Here is a 20,365-nt window from a genome sequence, read left to right as displayed (position 1 = left end):
ACTTATCTTTCAAGATGAGTACATGGGAGGACCATCGCAGCACATCTCGGATGATGATGAAACACAGGTGCCAACTGCTGGGGCTTTCGAAAGTGTGCAGACCGACAAGGAGGACAGGGGTGAAGACTGTGTGGAAGATGATATGGAGGACGATGATGTCCTCGACCCCACATGGAATCAAGGTCATGTGAGTGACCTGTGTAGTTTGGAGGAAGAGGCGGTGGTCGCACAGAGTCACCAGCACAGCAGAAGAGGGAGAAGGGTGCAAAAGCGGAGCTCCAAGGAGTTCCCTGGCGTGGCAGCTCTTCAGACAATGTGCTGACGACAAGACACGAGTGGTTTGCACGCTGTGCAATCAGAGCCTGAAGCGAGGCATAAACGTTCTCAACCTGAGCACAACCTGCATGACCAGGCATCTAAGTGCAAAGCACGAGCTGCAGTGGAGTAGACACCTCAAAAACCAAGAAAGGTCTCTGGCTCCTCCTGCTTCCTCTTCTGCTGCAGTCTCGGCCTCTTCATCCACCTCTGGAGTGACAGTGCCACCTGCCACCCCGCAAACAGTGGATCTGCCAGCAACACCACCATCTGGGTCACCAAGCATGTCCCACGGAAGCGTTCAGCTCTCCATCTCCCAAACACTGGAGCAAAAGAGGAAGTACCCCCCTACCCACCCGCGATCCCTGGCCCTGAATGCCAGCATTTCAAAACTACTGGCTGTCATTGCTGTCATTCTGTCTGGTGGAGACTTAGAGTTTTAAAAGCCTTATGGCGGTGGCTGTACGTCGTGCCCAGCCGCCACTACTTTTCCAGGCGTGCCATCCCTTCCCTTCCATCCCTTTGTGGGGGACAAAATCAGGTGGCAAGGTGCACCTCACTATGGATACGTGCACCAGTAAGCACGGTCAGGGACATTATATCTCCCTAACAGCACACTGGGTAAATGCAGTGGCGGCTGGGCCTGAGGGGGATAGCAGTTTGGCGCATGTCCTTCCACCACCGAGGATTGCAGGGCGCTTCAGTTTTCCTCCTGTTGCTTCCTCCTCCTACTCCGCTTCCTCATCTTCTATCGGCTCCTCATCCGGTCAGCATAACACCTTCACCACCAACTTCAACACAGCCAGGGGTAAACGACAGCAGGCAGTTTTAAAACTTATGTGTTTGGGGGACAAACCCCACACCACGCAGGAGCTGTGGACGGGCCTTGAACAACAGACCGATGAGTGGTTGGTGCCAGTGAGCCTCAAGCCCGGCCTGGTGGTGTGAGATAATGGGCGAAATCTCGTAGCAGCTCTTAGACTAGCCGGTTTGACGCACATCCCTTACCTGGAGCATGTGCTGAATTTGGTGGTGCAGAGATTCCTTAAAAATTACCCCGATATGTCAGAGCTGCTGCATAAAGTGCGGGCCGTCTGTGCGCGCTTTCGATGTTCTCACCCTGCTGCTGCTCGCCTGTCAGCGCTGCAGCGTAACTTCGGCCTTCCCGCTCACCGCCTCATTTGCGACGTGCCCACAAGGTGGAACTCCACCTTGCACATTCTTGCCAGACTGTGCGAGCAGCAGCAGGCAATAGTGGAGTTTCAGCTGCAGCACGCACGGGTGAGTCGCTCTGCGGAACAGCGCCACTTCACCACCAATGACTGGGCCTCCATGCGAGACCTGTGTTCCTTGTTGCACTGTTTCGAGTACTCCACCAACATTGCCAGTGGCGATAACGCAGTTCTCAGCGTTACTATCCCACTTCTATGCCCCCTTGAAAAAACGCTGCTGGCGATGATGGAAGAGGATGTGGCACAGGAGGAGACTCATTTCATAGGGTTTCCAGCCAGTCATTCACAAGTGGCTCTGAGGGTGGGTTCCTGCACCCACAAACGCCAAGTACACAATTGTCCAGCCAGGGCACAGTTCTGGAGGATGACGAGGTGGAGGATGAGCAGATGGAGGAGGAGGAACCGTGTTCACAGCAGGGTGGCACCCAGACCAGCTCATGGCCATCACTGGTTCGTGGCTGGGGGGATACAGAGGACACAGACGATACACCTCCCACAGAGGACAGCTTTTCATTGCCTCTGGGTAGCCTGGCATACATGAGCGATTACATGCTGCAGTGTCTCCGCAATGACCGCCGTGTTGCCCACATTCTAACTTGTGCTCATTACTGGGTGGCCACGCTGCTGGATCCCCCTTACGAGGACAACGTACCGTCCTTAACTTAATTCCCTAACTGGAGCGTGATCGTAAGATGCGCGAGTACAAGCGCACGCTGGTAGACGCTCTGCTGGTGGCATTCCCATCTGACAGCGGGGTCACAGTGGAAGCACAAGGCGAAGGCAGAGGAGGAGGAAGAGGTCGCTAAACGCAGCTGGGGCACCGCCAGCACCTCAGAAGGCAGGGTTAGCATGGCCAAAATGTGGAAAAGCTTTGTCAGCACGCCACAACAACTAGCACCACATGCTGATATGGAACGTCTTAGCAGGAGGAAGCATTTCAGCAACATGGTGGAGCAGTATGTGTGCACACGCCTACACGTACTGAATGATGGGTCTGCCCCCTTCAACTTCTGGGTCTCCAAATTGGGCACATGGCCTGAGCTTGCCCTTTACGCCTTGGAGGTGTTGGCCTGCCCTGCAGCCAGTGTATTGTCTGAACGTGTGTTTAGCATGACTGAGGGGGTTAGCACTGATTTCCCAATGTTTTGGGGTGTACCTTAATTTAAAAAAATATTAATAAATTTAAAACCAAAAAGTAGTGTAGGCTACCTCCTCCTCCTCCACCGCTGCTTCCACCTACACCGCCACATCCACCGCCTCCTCAACCTCCTACTCCATATGGACCTCGTCCTCCTAGATCAAGATTATTATTTTTTATTTTTGCGTATTTTATGTTATTTAAAGTCATTTCCCTATCCACATTTGTTTGCAGAGCACTTGGCATGCTCTTAACCACATTTTGATGCCATTTGCAGCCCTCTAGCCCTTTCCATTAACATTTTTACAGCCATTTTAGTGCTCAAAAGTTCGGGTTCCCATTGACTTCAATGGGGTTCGGGGTCAAGTTCGGGTCCCGAACTCGAACTTTTTGGTGACGTTCGGCCAAACCCGTCGAACCCGAACATCCAGGTGTCTCCTCAACTCTAATTGTAATCTTAAATTCTGGCTATTTAGGACACATCGCATTCTTCAATTTAATGCTGTGGTTCTGTGTTATTTAAGAAGGTAAAAATTCGACTTCTATACTGTGCTACGTATATTTTTCTAACAATGACATTTACCTGATCCAAAACAACACCCTCCTTTAGTACTCTTCTCAGTTTACATTCCAGATTCACAATTTTTGCCTCTTTTCTGACCATCTCAATCCTGAGTTCATCATTCTTCTCTTCTAGCTCTCGGATCTGCTTTCTGTACTTGTCTTTGTCAATTAGGCATTGGGAGCACTGTGTCTGGGCGTCATCACGGGCACGATATGCCTATTATTAAAGAAAAAACATGACGCTCATATAGATGACATAATATATACAAAAATATCTTAATACAAGACATTTAGAAATAAATAATGTATCTTCTGCCATGTGATAAAATGCAACATTGTTGAAATCAGTTAGCCAAGGCATCCACTACACAATGAAGTCAGTCAAAACTATGATGCCTGTGTGGCAGGGGAAGATTGGCCATAGAGCTTACACAGAAATTTCTCGGTGGGCTAATGCCCAGGGAGCCGCCTGGGCCCTCTTCACGGCCAGCCAGTGGAAGTTTTTGGGTATGTACTTTATGCTACTGGCAGTATTTTGTGATGGACTGAGGTATTTGGCTCTGTTGGGGTGGTATAATGAGCCACAATATGGTATTGCTGGCCCTGCCTCCCATCAATTTGGACCCAACAACAAAACGGGGCCACTTTTAGTATTTTTTCCAGGGCTACTTTAGGTTCCCAGTCCGTCCATGCTGTGCGGCAATAAAGCTTAGTGGAACTGCTTTATGATAGGAAAGAAAAACCTTAGGGTAGTATTACACCAACAGATTACCGTATTTTTCGCCCTATAAGACGCAACGGCCCATAAGACGCACCTAGGTTTCCGAGGAGGAAAATAAGAAAAATATTTTGAACCAAAAGGTGTGCTTTTGGTGGGCTTTGAACTAATGGTAGCCTGTGAATGACACTATTATGGGGGTCTGTGGATGGCACTGTTATGGGGGTCTGTGGATAGCACTGTTATGGGGGTCTGTGGATGGCACTGTTATGTGGGTCTGTGGCTGACACTGTTATGAGGGTCTGTGGCTGACATTGTTATGGGGGTCTGTGGCTGACACATTTATGGGGGCGTCTGTGGATGGCACTGTTATGGGGGCATCTGTGGATGGCATGACACTGCTATGGGGGGGATCTGTGGATGACAGATAAATAGCATCTTATGCTATTTGACATCCACAGATCCCCCCATAACAGTATCAGCCACTGTGAATGACCCCCAATACAGGGGGTGGGGGCTGGCATCTACACTAGTTTTTAAATGGCAGCGGGGGCCCAGTGCAGTCCTTGTATTTCATTGCACCGGGCCCCGCTCACTGTACTAATGATATCTACTGTAACTGCAGGCAGGCAATGGTCAACTATAGATATGTTCGATCCAGCACTGAGCAGCCTGTACTTACGATCATAGCAGGCTGGAGGCAGGAGGCTGGGCAGGCGGGCACTGGCAGCGGAACTTTCTACGTCACGTGCCTGCGCCGCCTGCTTCATTCATAAAGTGGGCGGAGCAGGCACATGACGTAGGAAATTACGCTGCCAGTGCCCGCTCGCCCTGCCTCCTGCCTCCAGCCTCCAGCCTGCTATGATCGTAAGTACAGGCTGCTCAGTGCTGGATCGAACATATCTATAGTTAACTATTGCCTGCCTGCAGTTACAGTAGAAAGCATTAGTACAGTGAGCGGGGCCCAGTGCAATAGAATACAGTGACTGCACTGGGCCCAGCTGCCATTACAAAACTAAAGGCCGGCCCTCAGCCCCTCCTCGCTAATACACACGCCGGCCGTGCTGGGCAGCTTGCGGTCGGCGGTGTATCAGTGTAAAAATGGCAGCCTTCGCCCCATAAGACGCACCGCCATTTTCCTCCCACTTTTGGGGGGGGGGGGGTGAAGTGCGTCTTATAGGACAAAAAAATACGGTATGTGACCAATTTCTGTCCAATCAGACCAATAGTTGGTGTGTATAACAAAAGATCTGTGTGTGTAAACTGCCATCTGATTGGTCCAATGATTGGTCAGAAAATCTGTCAGATAATCTATTGGTGTAATACAGCCTGTAGGCAATGGGAGTCTGATTGTCTATCACAGTGGAAACAAATTTTCTTATACCTAGTTTTGGGGCAACATTTTAAAAATTCAATCAAACCTAAGATTGAAAAACTCATTCGTAAACTGGAAACACAGACCACAAATACATGTGATGAGACTGGTTGTGAATGGATGAAGGGAGAGGAAAAGCATTAACCCAACTTACATGTCTTAACAAATCTATAGAGGTTGTCCAGTTTGGACAATTACAAAAGTTCACTTTACATGATGACTCAAATAATTGCAGAAAATGTGATCTAGTTATATCTGTGGGGAAGTGGAATGTAAATTTTAGTTTTTCACTGCAGATTGTTGCAGTGCTGCTAGCCAATAGATGCCTGTACTCCCAGAGCTAAGCTCCCCCTACAACATTTAACAAGACATGATCTAAAACCTACAACTAATCTAGATTCACCCTGCAAAATACCAATGGATACTGAAGAAAAGGATAACTGCTCAATGGGACTCCTGAGACTGGACTTTCGCACTGTAGAGGGTGTGCGTTTTGCCAATTTGGCTTGCAAAACTAAAGTATCTCATTATTCCTAAAATTAATACATTCTGACACTAGATAGGAGTTGTTGTACCAGACTGTATAGTCATGGCACAAAATGCCAGTGTGTACTGTACCACTAATGGCACGCTATTACAGTCTAAAATGACCTTTTTTTGCACTATATAATAAATGACTGGATTACCTGATCCCGTTCCTTCTCTACTTCCTCTAATTGTACCATAACAGTGTTCATGCGGTGTTTGTACATCTCACAGTCCTTTGCTAGTGTAGAACATTTTAACTCCAAATCTTCTTTTTCTTCCAAGTACTAGAGAATAAAGAATGAGTAAAGAATCAAACAATCTACATTCTGTGCAGCAGCGACTGAAGCTTAGGTATTTGTCATAGGCATTGGGCGGACAACACACTGCAGGCAAACACTTGTGGTGATGGCCGTTTCACGCCGCAGCGCTTCCTCTGGCCACAATTTCATCCGTGGAATAAAGAATACTACTTCTCAATTTTGGTGAGTGCCGCACGATTTTTCTACTTATATATTTATACTTAAAGAACTATTGTGGGCAGAGCACCGCTTACAGAGGAAGTTGGGTCGCAATCCGGTCGCGGCTGATCCAGTGTGTGGGTTTGTGAAGGAGGCCGAGCAGTGCCACCCGGTCTGTGCTCTTCATTTTTATACATAATATTCTATTCCCAGGTGATTTATTCTTAGCGATTCATTAAGGGGAAGTAAGTAAGAACATAGATGTTTTATCTTACAAATTATGAATGTAAGAATTCTAAACTTTTACGAGTGCTGTAAAAACTGTTCAAGGCTCTGTTCCCATCTGGTTTCTATTGCTTTTTGAAGGCAAGAACAGCATCATCCGCTGCGAGATTCTTGCCTAAAAATAAGCTTGTAACTCAACCCATAAATGTTTTATGAGACCTGTCCTGACATTGATGAGAGCATAGCCTAAATATATAACTTATTCTGTAATAGTATTAGACTTTGTTCATACAATGCTTAGTGAAAAGTTGTGAACCTTTTACCTTGTCCCTCAGATCTTCAGCTTGGCGTATTTCTTCCTGAAGATTAAATATTCTGTTTACCAGTTCATGGCGATCTTCAAGTGCCTCTTTACGATCATGTTCAAGAATATCAACTATGGCTTTGTCTGAATCAGGTAAACTATGGCCTCCATCCTATATGTTAAAAAGAAAAGAAGACAATCACTGTCCTGATGTGTGCAGCAAATCTTCAGACTCCAGAGACATACTGTACCGAGCACTCTTCTGCTCTGTTATCTCCAAGTCACAGCAAACACAATGGGCTTAGTTATAAGACAAAAGTACCTCAATAATTTTCACATCTTCCTTATGTCTCATAATTTTCAGCTTACAGCCCATGAGGAATCTCCTCTTCTGCTATAAAGGCATGCTACGTTTATGGTGAGGAGCATTCAAGATCTCTCTCCCTGCCGATTCTACTGTGGGTCCGCCTCTCTCTATAACTACACAGACTGTGTGATCTTTCCATTCGCAGACTTGGGGTCCTCTCTTGGTGCTCTCTGCCATGTCAACCTCATCCCCCTCCCCACTGCTATCTATGCCAGAAGCAGCCACACAGCCAGCTATGTAAAGGAAATGCACAAAATGTACAGCAACAAAGTTGCACAACATTTCTTATTAAAACTATCTAAAAAGTTGATTAATTTAACATTTAGGAAGCATATAGTATGAATAATTAAAAACATTGCAAAGGTATACACAGCCTTCAAAGGGGGTTTCTGAGATGTTTTCATTGATAACTTATCCTCAGGACTGTAGCTGATCAGTGGGGGTCACACACCCGGGACCCCAACTGATCAGCTGTTTGAGAAGACATCGGCACTTGCGGTAGCACCGCGGCCTTCTCACAGCTTTGTCTAGGCTATGTGACGTAACATTCATTGTTTATTCATAGGCACAGCTCAGCCCCATTGAAGTGAATGGGGCTGATCTGCAATACCAAGCACAACCACTATATAAGGTATGGCGCTGTGCTTGGTGAGATGAGAGTAGTACTGGTGCCTTCTCAAACAACTGATCGTCAGGGATCCCAGGTGTCGGGCAACCGCCTATCCGATACTGATGACCTATTCAGAGGATAGGTCAACAGTAAAAGAAAAAGGCTTGGAAGCCACTTTAAAGAGGCATTCTGGTTAGATTAAGTCTATAACTATTAGATCAATGGAAGTCCTACTGCTGAGACCCCCCACCGATTATGAAAACAGGGGCCCCCTTCCCCCCAGAAATGAATGGAGCGGCTGTTCGGGCATGTGTGCTACCTTTCTATTCATTTCGATGGGAATTCCAGAGATAGCAGACAAGTAACTATAGTAACTGTTTATGGAACTCCCATAGACATGAATGGAGCAGCCATGCTCATGTGCGACCGCCCACTACATTCATTTCAGGGGGGCTGCAGAGCGTACGGAGTACTTTTCAATGGTGAGGGTCACAGCGGTCGGTCCCCACGCATCTAATAGGTAGCTTATCCTGTGTAGACGGGTTAACTCAGTAATGGCTAACCTCCGACACTCCAGCTATGGTGAAACTACAACTCCCAGCATGCTCCAACATATCCACAAATCACGAATGAACCACAATTTTCATTGAACTTGTATTGAAATTCCAAAATAAATTATAAATTATAAACACATTAGCAGCATTTACCCCATAATGATAATTATTACAGTACAATCACAATAATCTGCACTAGCGGCTTCAGCTTCAAAATTGCACAAACGCGTCATTTTATTTACAGACTTTATTATGAAGACGGAGGAGGGTTTATCTATCTATCTATCTATCTATCTATCTATCTATCTATCTATCTATGCATTTATTTAAAATAATACATCAAAATGATAATAAATTACAGATTAAATATAATTTTAGCATAATAAATCCATTGTGAAGCATCCACAAAATATCTAATGTTATGCAGTCCACTTCTAATCACATTACCTGAAGTAATGACTGAAACTCTTGTATTTTTGTCTTTAGCATTTCATTTTCGCGCTCAAGTTCCATCATTTGTTCTCTCTTAGGACGATTCTCAATATCATTTTTCAATTTAAGAGATTGGTTTCTTTCCAGTTTGCACTCTTCCTCTACTTTATTCAGATGATGTTTCAGGCGGTCAATCTGCATTGAATTGAAAATGGGGTGTAAAGACACAAGAGTATACGTTGTACCACTAAACACTGAATAAACAACATATCCAACAAGGGGTATAGTTTGACTGCCAAAGTAAGGAATAAATGGAAAAGTAAAAAGAGTTGTCCAAGACATTTAAGACAAAACTTGAAAGCAGAGGATGGGATACAATAATAAAATAAGTATTCCTACCTTGTAAATCAACTACCTCTCTGTGGTGGTCCCACTGGTCTCTGGTTGCTGTCCTGCAGTGAGGACGTTGCAACCCCCGGCATATGACCACTGCAGCCAGTCACTGTTTGCTGTGTGAGTGGTCGCAACATCATTACTGCAGGACATCAACCAGAGATCCTTTTGAATCAGACAAATAAATGTCCAGGACAATCCATTTAATTAAAGGGAGAGAAATAAGAAACCTTGGGGGTCTACAATCTTAATAAATTATGTAACTAGTAATATTGTTACTAAGGTAAACATATAAGGAATCCAGTTCCAGTCTATAAAGTGCAAACTGTTCTCCTGCAGGGCTCATGGACACAGCTGTAGTTTCGGTCTGGACTCATTCATCTAAATAGGGCTGCAAAAGATGCGGACAATATACCCGTCTGCTGTCCGCATCCACACATCTGTTCCGCTACCCCACAAAAACTAGAACGTGTCCTATTTTTGTCCCTTTTGGTGGCTTGCACTCGGCCAGGATTTGTGTTTTGCAGATCCGCAATTTGCAGACCACAAAACACTCATGGACAGGTGCATGAGCCCTAACCCAGAGGAACGTAGAACCCCAAGAGGTAGGAAGATTTTTTCCTTGTCTTAGGGTAAAAATTATTTGAAACCCCAACTGTAATAACCTGAATTAATCCCTAGATCACCATGTCATATCTGTACAGTGTCTACTTTATGCCAACATGTAGAGGATAACAGACCACCTAGTAATATTTAGGGAACAACATTTCCAGCTCTGGAAGGGATTTTTCAATGTTGTGGATCTTTTCTGAGAAACAGTGGGTTTGGCCGCCTGTTCACCTGCAGGATATGGGGCACATATGTCGGGCCACAGTGATAAACTGGGAAACACTAAGCTGAGTAACTGTGTGTGTGTGTGAAATCGGGAAGCAGGTTTCTTTCCTCATTTGCAGGTAAGATAGCTGGTTCCATTTATCAATAATGAAAGTAGAACTGGCTTTAAGGAAAAGATATATAAATTCTATGTGTTATATTGTGTTACAGTATTGGTTTTTCATTACAATCAATCACGAAACAACTTTTATTTAGAAAAATTAAAACTGTGCTGTTTGGTTGCTACAGACAAAGACAGTCATTATTTTTGCTGGGTCACCGCAAGGTGGCCACAATATGGCAGTTGCAACCCTGTACCGTCACCACAGCCAACGGAGGCACAAATTTGAAGTTAATGCCTTCATTAGCCCACAAATTCATGTAGCTGTTGGTCTCTAAGAGATGAGCGAATTTCCGCTTATGAAATTCGTTTACGCTTCGTTTGGTGGTAAAAGGTGAATTGCGTTATGGATTCCGTTACCACAGACCATAACACAATTCTATGACGGAATGCATAACGGAATGCCTTTAGAGGCTTTCCGTTATTCATTCCGTCATAATAGAAGTCTATGGCCTGCAAAACGGATCCGTCCCGGTTCCGTTAGGCAGGAGAGGACTCCAGCATAACGTAAACCGGATGGATCCGTTATGCAGGCCATAGACTTCTATTATGACGGAATGAATAACAGAATGCCTCTAAAGGCATTCCGTTATGCATTCCGTCATAGAATTGCGTTATGGTCCGTGGTAACTGAATCCATAACTCAATTCACCTTTTACCACCAAACGAAGCATAAATGAATTTCAAAATATGAAATTCGCTCATCTCTAGTCTCTATGTGTGGACTGGGCTGTGGCCACCACATCACAACTGCCCTGTGGAAACCGAGCCTTAGAAATCTGTCCCATTCCCAATGAGTCATCTACCATTGTACTCACAATCTGGATTCCATTTATTCTCTTTGTTGTTACCTTATGAAGTCTATGGATTGTGTTTTATAAAAGAGCTCCGCCCCATTCAAGTGATTTAAATCTGGAATACCAGATACAACTCATTGGCAAGTGTTGCACTGTTCCTGAGTAAAATCACTTAATAACCCTAGAAAACACATGAATTTACCTCCAGTTGTAAGTCACGACTTCTCATGACAGCCATGTTCTTCTCCTCACTAAGTTGAGCATATCTCATTGCCAAGTTATAATTATCATCCTTTACTTTGATTAACTCATCATTGCAGTTGTTTCGCTCCTCCTTCATTTTGTTGTAACGTTCCTGAAATGTCATCAGCTCTAGGTTCACCAGCTTTAGCTGTTTTCTCTCATCCTCCAGAAGTCTTGAGTTAGCCACAAGTTCACACTTCTGCACTTCTTTGGTCTTTAACTGTTGCTGCAGTTTTATGACTTCATTCATAAGGAACTGTGTGAGAGCTTCATGGCCTTCTTCCACTTAAAAAATAATAGCACAGGTGTCGACAGCTACTACATTTAACATGAGGCTTCATATTTGACTAACATACAGTAAGTAGGCTATGTGTTAGTGAATGAAACAAAAATATTTCCATTTTTATACTAAATCTTCATTACTGATTTTGCTAGTATCACTTATTTTTCAGTTCAGTTATACTCTTTGCTATGTGGACAATATCTGTTGCTCCCTGGAAACTCAGTAGGCAAGCTGCTGTTGACTGATCTTACCATACTTTTAAAAATAAGAGAGAAGCATTGCTTAGCTTTACCAATCCCTTCATTACAAGTAGTGCTTCTTTGTTAATTTTTAAAAATAGTTTGGCTTGTTTTTTGTTTTGTTTTTAATTTTCCCAGGAAAACCTTATTAATACATAATGACCAGATGATCAGAGCTGATCTAACCAAAGAGCAGAGTGCAGATGGTAATACAAGGGTTATCTCATATGGAACTCACAAAGGAGGGTCATCCACTTAAAGGAAATCTGCCACTAACAACCTCCCTATCCATCTCTTGCATAGAATATATAGCTGTGGTTCGCCTGATTAAAGCGCTGTTTTTCTTTTGTTGATCCATATGCAAATTCGTTTTTTGGCGCAATGAGGACGTCATCATTGCTCTTGCTGCACCCAAACTCTGCTCATTTCTGTGGCTAGCCCCTCCATTGCTGCTTTGATTGACAGGGCCATGCAGTTGCAAAGCAGTGAGGGTGGGGCTATCCATAGAAAGGAGTGAAACTTGGGTGCAATAAGAGGAATGGCTATGCTCTTACTGCACCAATGACCTAATTTACTTATTAAGAAAAAGTACCATAACTTTGGAACAGAGCCTTGCATCAACAGAAGAAAAGCAGGGCTTTAACTAGGAGAACCACAGCTACGTGTCTATACAAACAGTCTCATAGGGAGGTACTGTGAAAAATTATCTTTAAGACACTTTTTTTAGTTAGACCAGAGAGACAGTAACAAAGAACGTCTCCTGCTCTGATGGATACCTATTATATGGAATATTATTTTTACCCTGAAGTAGCCGCAGCAGGGGAACTGTGTGGCTAACAGGGCCAGTTCTATTTTAAAAAGTTGTTGATTTGATAAGGCAACCGCTTTAAATTTTAATGAGACTATGAGACCCACACATCAAAATAATACCACCATACACTACTAGAAAATACTGGGAGGTTTTAATTTTCTTCTCAAGTTCCGGTTCTAAATGGGGCCTAGACAATTTCTGTTTGCTAGCGCCTTAAACCAGCCTTGCATATTTATGCCAATAAAGATAATATGCTTTTTGTGCATGTGATGAGGCATTACATCAAAATATGATTATTAAAAGCAACTTGTGGCTCTTCATCTACTCTATGGCCCGTGGGTGTCATATATTTGCAGATCTAGAGTCAAAGGTTAGAGACGTGTCTCTTCCTAATTATTGAAAATAATGAACACATATACTGAGAACACTACACTACATAATCCCTGACAGTTTACCAAAAATGACAGGCCAGTAGGATAAGCATTTCCTCATCTGATGTATGTCAATGCACAAGTTCCAGTATAGTGAAGCTAGCCTTACACATGCAACAAATGCTGGCTGAAGCCTTTTTACCTAACTCCACCAAACAGGTACCAAACCATACTCAGTCTCAAGAGTATATATTTATTACATTGGCTGTTGTCAGGCACGGCTTGCAAACATCCCAACCTGAAAAAACTCATTTCAGGGAGTTTTTTTTTTTTTTCTTTCACAAACTTTTTATTACATTTTCCAAACATATGCCGTATCTGCACACTCTGCTCTATGGTGTGCAGGACTGGGCACATTACCCTGCCCCAAATTATCATATTTATGTATATGATTAAAGCATCCAGGGGGTGTGAATTTAACACTGGGGTAAATAATTTAATTAAAATGGAGAGTTAAATGTTTAAATGTATTTAAAAAAAATATACATCTCTCTCAATAGTTATATAGCTACTGAATGAGACAGAAGAAGGGATGCCTGTAACGGTCACATCCACACACACACAGGGGGAAGGGTAGTGACCACTGCGCTCCACCCTCACCCCTGGCCCTGCCTACTTGCCTCACGAGTCCTGATGACAGGGGACAACTGGACGGCAGTCCCTAACTTTGGATATGTGCAGGGAAGACAGACAAGACAAAATACGGAACATGAACGGACCGGGTCAGAACCAAGAGAGCTACGCAGTACAACGGATTAAGCAAAGAATGGTCATGAGAAGCCGGGGTCAAATACCAGTAGAGTAGCGAAGTACAAGAGGAGTCCTAAGAGAGTAGTCAGGTGGGAGCCGAGGTCACAATACCAGGATGGATGCGCAGTACAGGAGGAGCAGGCAGAGGATCGTCAGGGAACAGGATCAGGTAAGTATTCAGTAGTCCAACAAATAGCCAGGAACCTAGAAATTAACAGGCAACCTGTGACCAGCAGGCTGCCTGTATTTATAGTGGGGAGTGAGGGTCATGTGACGTGGCCAGCGTCACATGACCGACAGACCAACCAGTCGAGCACCGAGTGATCAGCTCGGCGCTCAAGGCAGACTAGGAGCAGGGAGCCACCCAGCCAGCAAAGCTGCACTGGGAATGAGGTCAAGCACAGATCCTCATTCCCAAAGCTAAGCAACAGGTCTGCGGGAAATGGGGGACCAAGTGCACCTTCGGAACCCTGTGACAGATGCCTTTAACATATATATCTCCTTGAGAAGCCAATTTGACTCTAAAGGGTTAATTCAACCTGTAATCTAAACTCTGTCCTGTCACTTCTCTTATCTCTCTGCTTTGCTATCTGACTGAGCTAAACCTTCGGGATATATTGTTTCACATGCGGGTGTCAGGGAGCCGCTATCTAATAGCGGGAGACTCCCTGAACCTCCGGGAGACTTGAGATCCCTGGGCTTGTCTAGCATAGGATGAAAGCAAACTTGTGCAAACCTTTTCCCCCCTGTTATCTGAGGTCAAGAAATCATCAAAGTGCCAGTGTACACATTTAATCATTGCTGACCCCTGCTGAACTCAGGGAGTTAGGCCAACATTTTCAAAGGTGGCTAGTTTAAGACATAGGATTGATAGATTCTTATTACAAAAATCTCTCACCAACTATTGTGGAGAATCTTCTGGTTGGTTCTTTTCCTGTTACTAACTTGTAGAGCTCAGGGTAGTAAAATTCAAGACTTTCTAAAAAGACAACATAACCTCGTTGTCCTTTTGTATGAAGAATATCCAGGAGCCTCCCTGTAAATAGAAACATGACATGAAATTACACATATTATGTCAGATACTGGTCCGTCTAAAATGTCATTGAATTACTTTTATACACAGCACTTTATATAAAAACAAAAGGTTCCATACTGTAACATCTGCTAAACACTGTCCATATTTCACCATCTTATATGACTGTGTATGCTATACACATTGTCTTCCATACAGGCTTCTTTAAGGGGCTCAGGGACTTTCCTGTGGATGGTACTAGAACAGGCCCTCCAGGTGTTGCAAAACTACAACTCCCAGCATGCCTGAACAGCCTACAGGTATCAGCCTACAGCAGGGCATTTTGGGAGTTGTAGTTTTACAACAGCTGGAGGGCCGCAGTTTGAGGATGCCTGTACTAGAACAAGAGGTAGTAACCTATCATTAAGTTGTCCTCCCTGCCTATTGTAATTAATAAATGGGTTCTCGTAAGATTTGTGCTAATTATCAAGAAATAGAAGACAGCAATCACATAAAATCTATTCCTTTTTATCAGAATAGGCTGAAGCTGTCAGAAAGTGTCCACACTATTCTTTGTGGCTATTTTTAGTAATGTGTCAGAAAAGGTTAGTGACCTCCTTTATTACATGATTTGCTATGACAAAGACATGCCCCACAACATATTTGACATGAGGAACTGTTTTCATATAGTAATGAAGCTATTATTCAGTTATACACCAAGTAATAGGCTGAGTTTACATGGTCAGGTTTTTATGCAGTTCTTGAAGTCAAAGCCAGGAGTAGATTAAAAAAAGGGTAAGACTCAGCCTTTCATTTATATGTGTCTTTAGTTTATGATCTGTTTGTCTCTTTAGCTTCAAAAACTGCATTGAAAAGTATGTAAACCCAGCCATAGTGTTTTAATTTAAGTCTATATTGAGTGTATGGAGCACTGTAAACAATGAAGAGGCTGCAGCCTTCACTGGATCACTGCAGCCTCCTCAAACAGCTGATCTGTGTGGTTCCAAGCCATTCCACACAGAATACTGCTCATAAAATTGTGGTCAGCTTGATGTGTGGCAGTAGTTATTCATGGCTCTAGGCTCCATTGCTTTAATATAATTTTACATAGAATTCTCCTTCTAGAGTAGACAGCAATATACCGTGAGCAAATGATAATAAACCTTACCTGAGCGGGTGGTCCTTGATACCAACAGCATAGAGTTGAGAACTTCTTCCTCATCTTGCTCATCTATTACCTTACATTGCCGTAAATAAGGGGTTAACTTTGCAGGATTAATGTAGCGACTAAGCATGTTCCTGTTGGTTTCAATGTTCTCCCATAGTTCATTTTCTTCGCTTTTTAATATTTCATTTTCATTATCCATTTTGTATTATTCTAGAGAAAAAAAAAAGATCAGATTTTGTTAAATGACTCCAACTTTTTCTTATTCCTGTTAATTTATCCTAGTATTTTTTTTAGACATCACAATACATTACTACTCATTATTACTACATGCACTATATATTTAATATGGTTCAATAATTATGTTCGGTTCAGAGAATCTTGTAGACTGTATTTTCGACTGCGTCCGCTTTCTTCTGGGGACGAAAATCAAAAAGTGGGGATTATTATTTCTCTGCTGAAAGGTGATGCTCAGTCCTGGGCCTTTTCTCTACCAATCGGTTCCCAATCCCTCCGATCGGTGGATGAATTTTTCAGGGCCCTGGGCCTTATTTATGATTAGAGTTGAGCGAACACCTGGATGTTCGGGTTCGAGAAGTTCGGCCGAACTTCCCGAACTTCGCCCCCAACCCGAACCCCATTGAAGTCAATGGGGACCCAAACTTTTCGGCACTAAAAAGGCTGTAAAATAGCCCCGAAAGGGGCTAGAGGGCTGCAAAAGGCAGCAAAATGTAGGTAAATCCCCTGCAAACAAATGTGGATAGGGAAATGAATTAAAATAAAAGAAAATAAATAAAAATTAACCAATAACAATTAGAGAGAGGTCCCATAGCAGAAAATCAGGCTTCATGTCACCCACCACTGGAACAGGCCACTGTCAGATATTTAGGCCCCGGCACCCAGACAGAGGAGAGAGGTCCCATAGCAGAGAATCAGGCTTCATGTCACCCACCACTAGAACAGACCACTGTCAGATATTTTTAGGCCCCGGCACCCAGACAGAGGAGAGAGGTCCCATAGCAGAGAATTAGGCTTCATGTCATAGCAGAGAATCAGGCTTCATGTCACCCACCACTGGAACAGGCCACTGTCAGATATTTTTAGGCCCCAGCACCCAGACAGAGGAGAGAGGTCCTATAGCAGAGAATTAGGCTTCATGTCATAGCAGAGAATCAGGCTTCATGTCACCCACCACTGAAACAGGCCACTGTCAGATATTTTTAGGCCCCAGCACCCAGACAGAGGAGAGAGGTCCTATAGCAGAGAATCAGGCTTTATGTCACCCACCACTGGAACAGGCCACTGTCAGATATTTTTAGGCCCCGGCACCCAGACAGAGGAGAGAGGTCCCATAGCAGAGAATCAGGCTTCATTTTATAGCAGAGAATAAGGCTTCATGTCACCCACCACTGGAACAGGCCACTGTCAGATATTTTTAGGCCCCTGCACCCAGACAGAGGAGAGAGGCCCCATAGCAGAGAATCAGGCTTCATGTCACCCACCACTGGAACAGGCCACTGTCAGATATTTTTAGGCCCCTGCACCCAGACAGAGGAGAGAGGTCCCATAGCAGAGAATCAGGCTTCATGTCACCCACCACTGGAACAGACCACTGTCAGATATTTTTAGGCCCCGGCACCCAGACAGAGGAGAGAGGTCCCATAGCAGAGAATCAGGCTTCATGTCACCCACCACTGGAACAGGCCACTGTCAGATATTTTTAGGCCCCGGCACCCAGACAGAGGAGAGAGATCCCATAGCAGAGAATCAGGCTTCATGTCACCCACCACTGGAACAGGCCACTGTCAGATATTTTTAGGCCCCGGCACCCAGACAGAGGAGAGAGGTCCCATAGCAGAGAATCAGGCTTCATGTCACCCACCACTGGAACAGGCCACTGTCAGATTTTTTTAGGCCCCGGCACCCAGACAGAGGAGAGAGGTCCCATAGCAGAGAATCAGGCTTCCTGTCACCCACCACTGGAACAGGCCACTGTCAGATATTTTTAGGCCCCGGCACCCAGACAGAGGAGAGAGGTCCCATAGCAGAGAATCAGGCTTCATGTCACCCACCACTGGAACAGGCCACTGTCAGACATTTTTAGGCCCCGGCACCCAGACAGAGGAGAGAGGTCCCATAGCAGAGAATCAGGCTTCATGTCACCCACTACTGGAACAGGCCACTGTCAGATATTTTTAGGCCCCGGCACCCAGACAGAGGAGAGAGGTCCCATAGCAGAGAATCAGGCTTCATGTTATAGCAGAGAATCAGGCTTCATGTCACCCACCACTGGAACAGGCCACTGTCAGATATTTTTAGGCCCCAGCACCCAGACAGAGGAGAGAGGTCCCATAGCAGAGAATCAGGCTTCATGTCATAGCAGAGAATCAGGCTTCATGTCACCCACCACTGGAACAGGCCACTGTCAGATATTTTTAGGCCCCGGCACACAGACAGAGGAGAGAGGGTCCCATAGCAGAGAATCAGGCTTCATGTCATAGCAGAGAATCAGGCTTCATGTCACCCACCACTGGAACAGGCCACTGTCAGATATTTTTAGGCCCCGGCACCCAGACAGAGCATCTCTTACATATCTTGAGTTACAGATCCCTTGATAAAGGTCGACATCGAGCGAAACGTTGGGTGTACTACTTACCTTCTAATTGTAATGCTTGATTAATTACTCTGGATGGAACAAATAGTTGATGTATCATGAACTATCCTGAATTAAAAAAACATTAATTGATGAAATTGTAATGGTGTGCCGTGGATTTCCTCTGTGAATCTATTGACGTTAGTCCTTCACGAGCACCCAACATCTAGGGTGTGCAGATCTCATACTTTTTTCCCTATAGCAGAGAATCAGGCTTCATGTCACCCACCACTGGAACAGGCCACTGTCAGATATTTTTAGGCCCCGGCACCCAGACAGAGGAGAGAGGTCCCATAGCAGAGAATCAGGCTTCATGTCACCCACTACTGGAACAGGCCACTGTCAGATATTTTTAGGCCCCGGCACCCAGACAGAGGAGAGAGGTCCCATAGCAGAGAATCAGGCTTCATGTTATAGCAGAGAATCAGGCTTCATGTCACCCACCACTGGAACAGGCCACTGTCAGATATTTTTAGGCCCCAGCACCCAGACAGAGGAGAGAGGTCCCATAGCAGAGAATCAGGCTTTATGTCATAGCAGAGAATCAGGCTTCATGTCACCCACCACTGGAACAGGCCACTGTCAGATATTTTTAGGCCCCAGCACCCAGACAGAGGAGAGAGGTCCCATAGCAGAGAATCAGGCTTCATGTCATAGCAGAGAATCAGGCTTCATGTCACCCACCACTGGAACAGGCCACTGTCAGATATTTTTAGGCCCCGGCACACAGACAGAGGAGAGAGGGTCCCATAGCAGAGAATCAGGCTTCATGTCATAGCAGAGAATCAGGCTTCATGTCACCCACCACTGGAACAGGCCACTGTCAGATATTTTTAGGCCCCGGCACCCAGACAGAGCATCTCTTACATATCCTGAGTTACAGATCCCTTGAGAAAGGTCGACATCGAGCGAAACGTTGGGTGTACTACTTACCTACTAATTGTAATGCTTGATTAATTACTCTGGATGGAACAAATAGTTGATGTATCATGAACTATCCTGAATTAAAAAACCATTAATTGATGAAATTGTAATGGTGTGCCGTGGATTTCCTCTGTGAATCTATTGACGTTAGTCCTTCACGAGCACCCAACATCTAGGGTGTGCAGATCTCATACTTTTTTCCCTATAGCAGAGAATCAGGCTTCATGTCACCCACCACTGGAACAGGCCACTGTCAGATATTTTTAGGCCCCGGCACCCAGACAGAGGAGAGGTTCATTCAACTTTGGGTTGCCCCGCAATATAATGGTAAAATTAAAAAAAGAGGATTGAATGAAGAAGTGCCCTGGAGTACAAGAATATATGATTAAGGGGAGGTAGTTATAAATGTCTAATCTGCACAAGGGATGGACAGGTCCTGTGGGATCCATGCCTGGTTCATTTTTATGAACGTCAGCTTGTCCACATTGGCTGTAGACATGACGCTCCCTGCTGTGCTGAATACACGTTCAGACAAAACGCTGGCCGCCGGGCAGGCCAGCACCTCCAAGGCATAAAAGGCTAGCTCTGGCCACGTGGACAATTTGGAGACCCAGAAGTTGAATGGGGCCGAACCATCAGTCAGTACGTGGAGAGGTGTGCACACGTACTGTTCCACCATGTTAGTGAAATGTTGCCTCCTGCTAACACGTTCCGTATCAGGTGGTGGTGCAGTTAGCTGTGGCGTGGTGACAAAACATTTCCACATCTCTGCCATGCTAACCCTGCCCTCAGAGGAGCTGGCCGTGACACAGCTGCGTTGGCGACCTCTTGCTCCTCCTCTGCCTTCGCC

General features: G+C 44.8%; 1 protein-coding gene across 1 annotated transcript in view; it reads right to left on the bottom strand.

The window, feature by feature from the left end:
• The window catches only part of CARD11 (caspase recruitment domain family member 11), a 128,024-nt gene that overhangs the window by 49,638 nt on the left and 58,021 nt on the right, over positions 1–20,365 (bottom strand). Inside the window, exons 2-8 of the mRNA XM_040440681.1 lie at positions 15,942–16,151; positions 14,660–14,797; positions 11,207–11,532; positions 8,836–9,015; positions 6,877–7,029; positions 6,029–6,154; positions 3,269–3,466 (exon numbers count right to left, since the gene is read on the bottom strand). Of these exons, the coding sequence (XP_040296615.1) occupies positions 3,269–3,466; positions 6,029–6,154; positions 6,877–7,029; positions 8,836–9,015; positions 11,207–11,532; positions 14,660–14,797; positions 15,942–16,140 (1,320 nt within the window). The 5' untranslated portion in view covers positions 16,141–16,151. The remainder of the gene's footprint in view (positions 1–3,268; positions 3,467–6,028; positions 6,155–6,876; positions 7,030–8,835; positions 9,016–11,206; positions 11,533–14,659; positions 14,798–15,941; positions 16,152–20,365) is intronic.

Source organism: Bufo bufo, chromosome 7 (assembly GCF_905171765.1).
Source record: "Bufo bufo chromosome 7, aBufBuf1.1, whole genome shotgun sequence".
NCBI classification, from domain to species: Eukaryota; Metazoa; Chordata; class Amphibia; order Anura; family Bufonidae; genus Bufo; species Bufo bufo.
The sequence above is the reverse complement of the archived record's forward strand: the minus strand, read 5'-3'. Positions and strand labels throughout refer to the sequence as shown.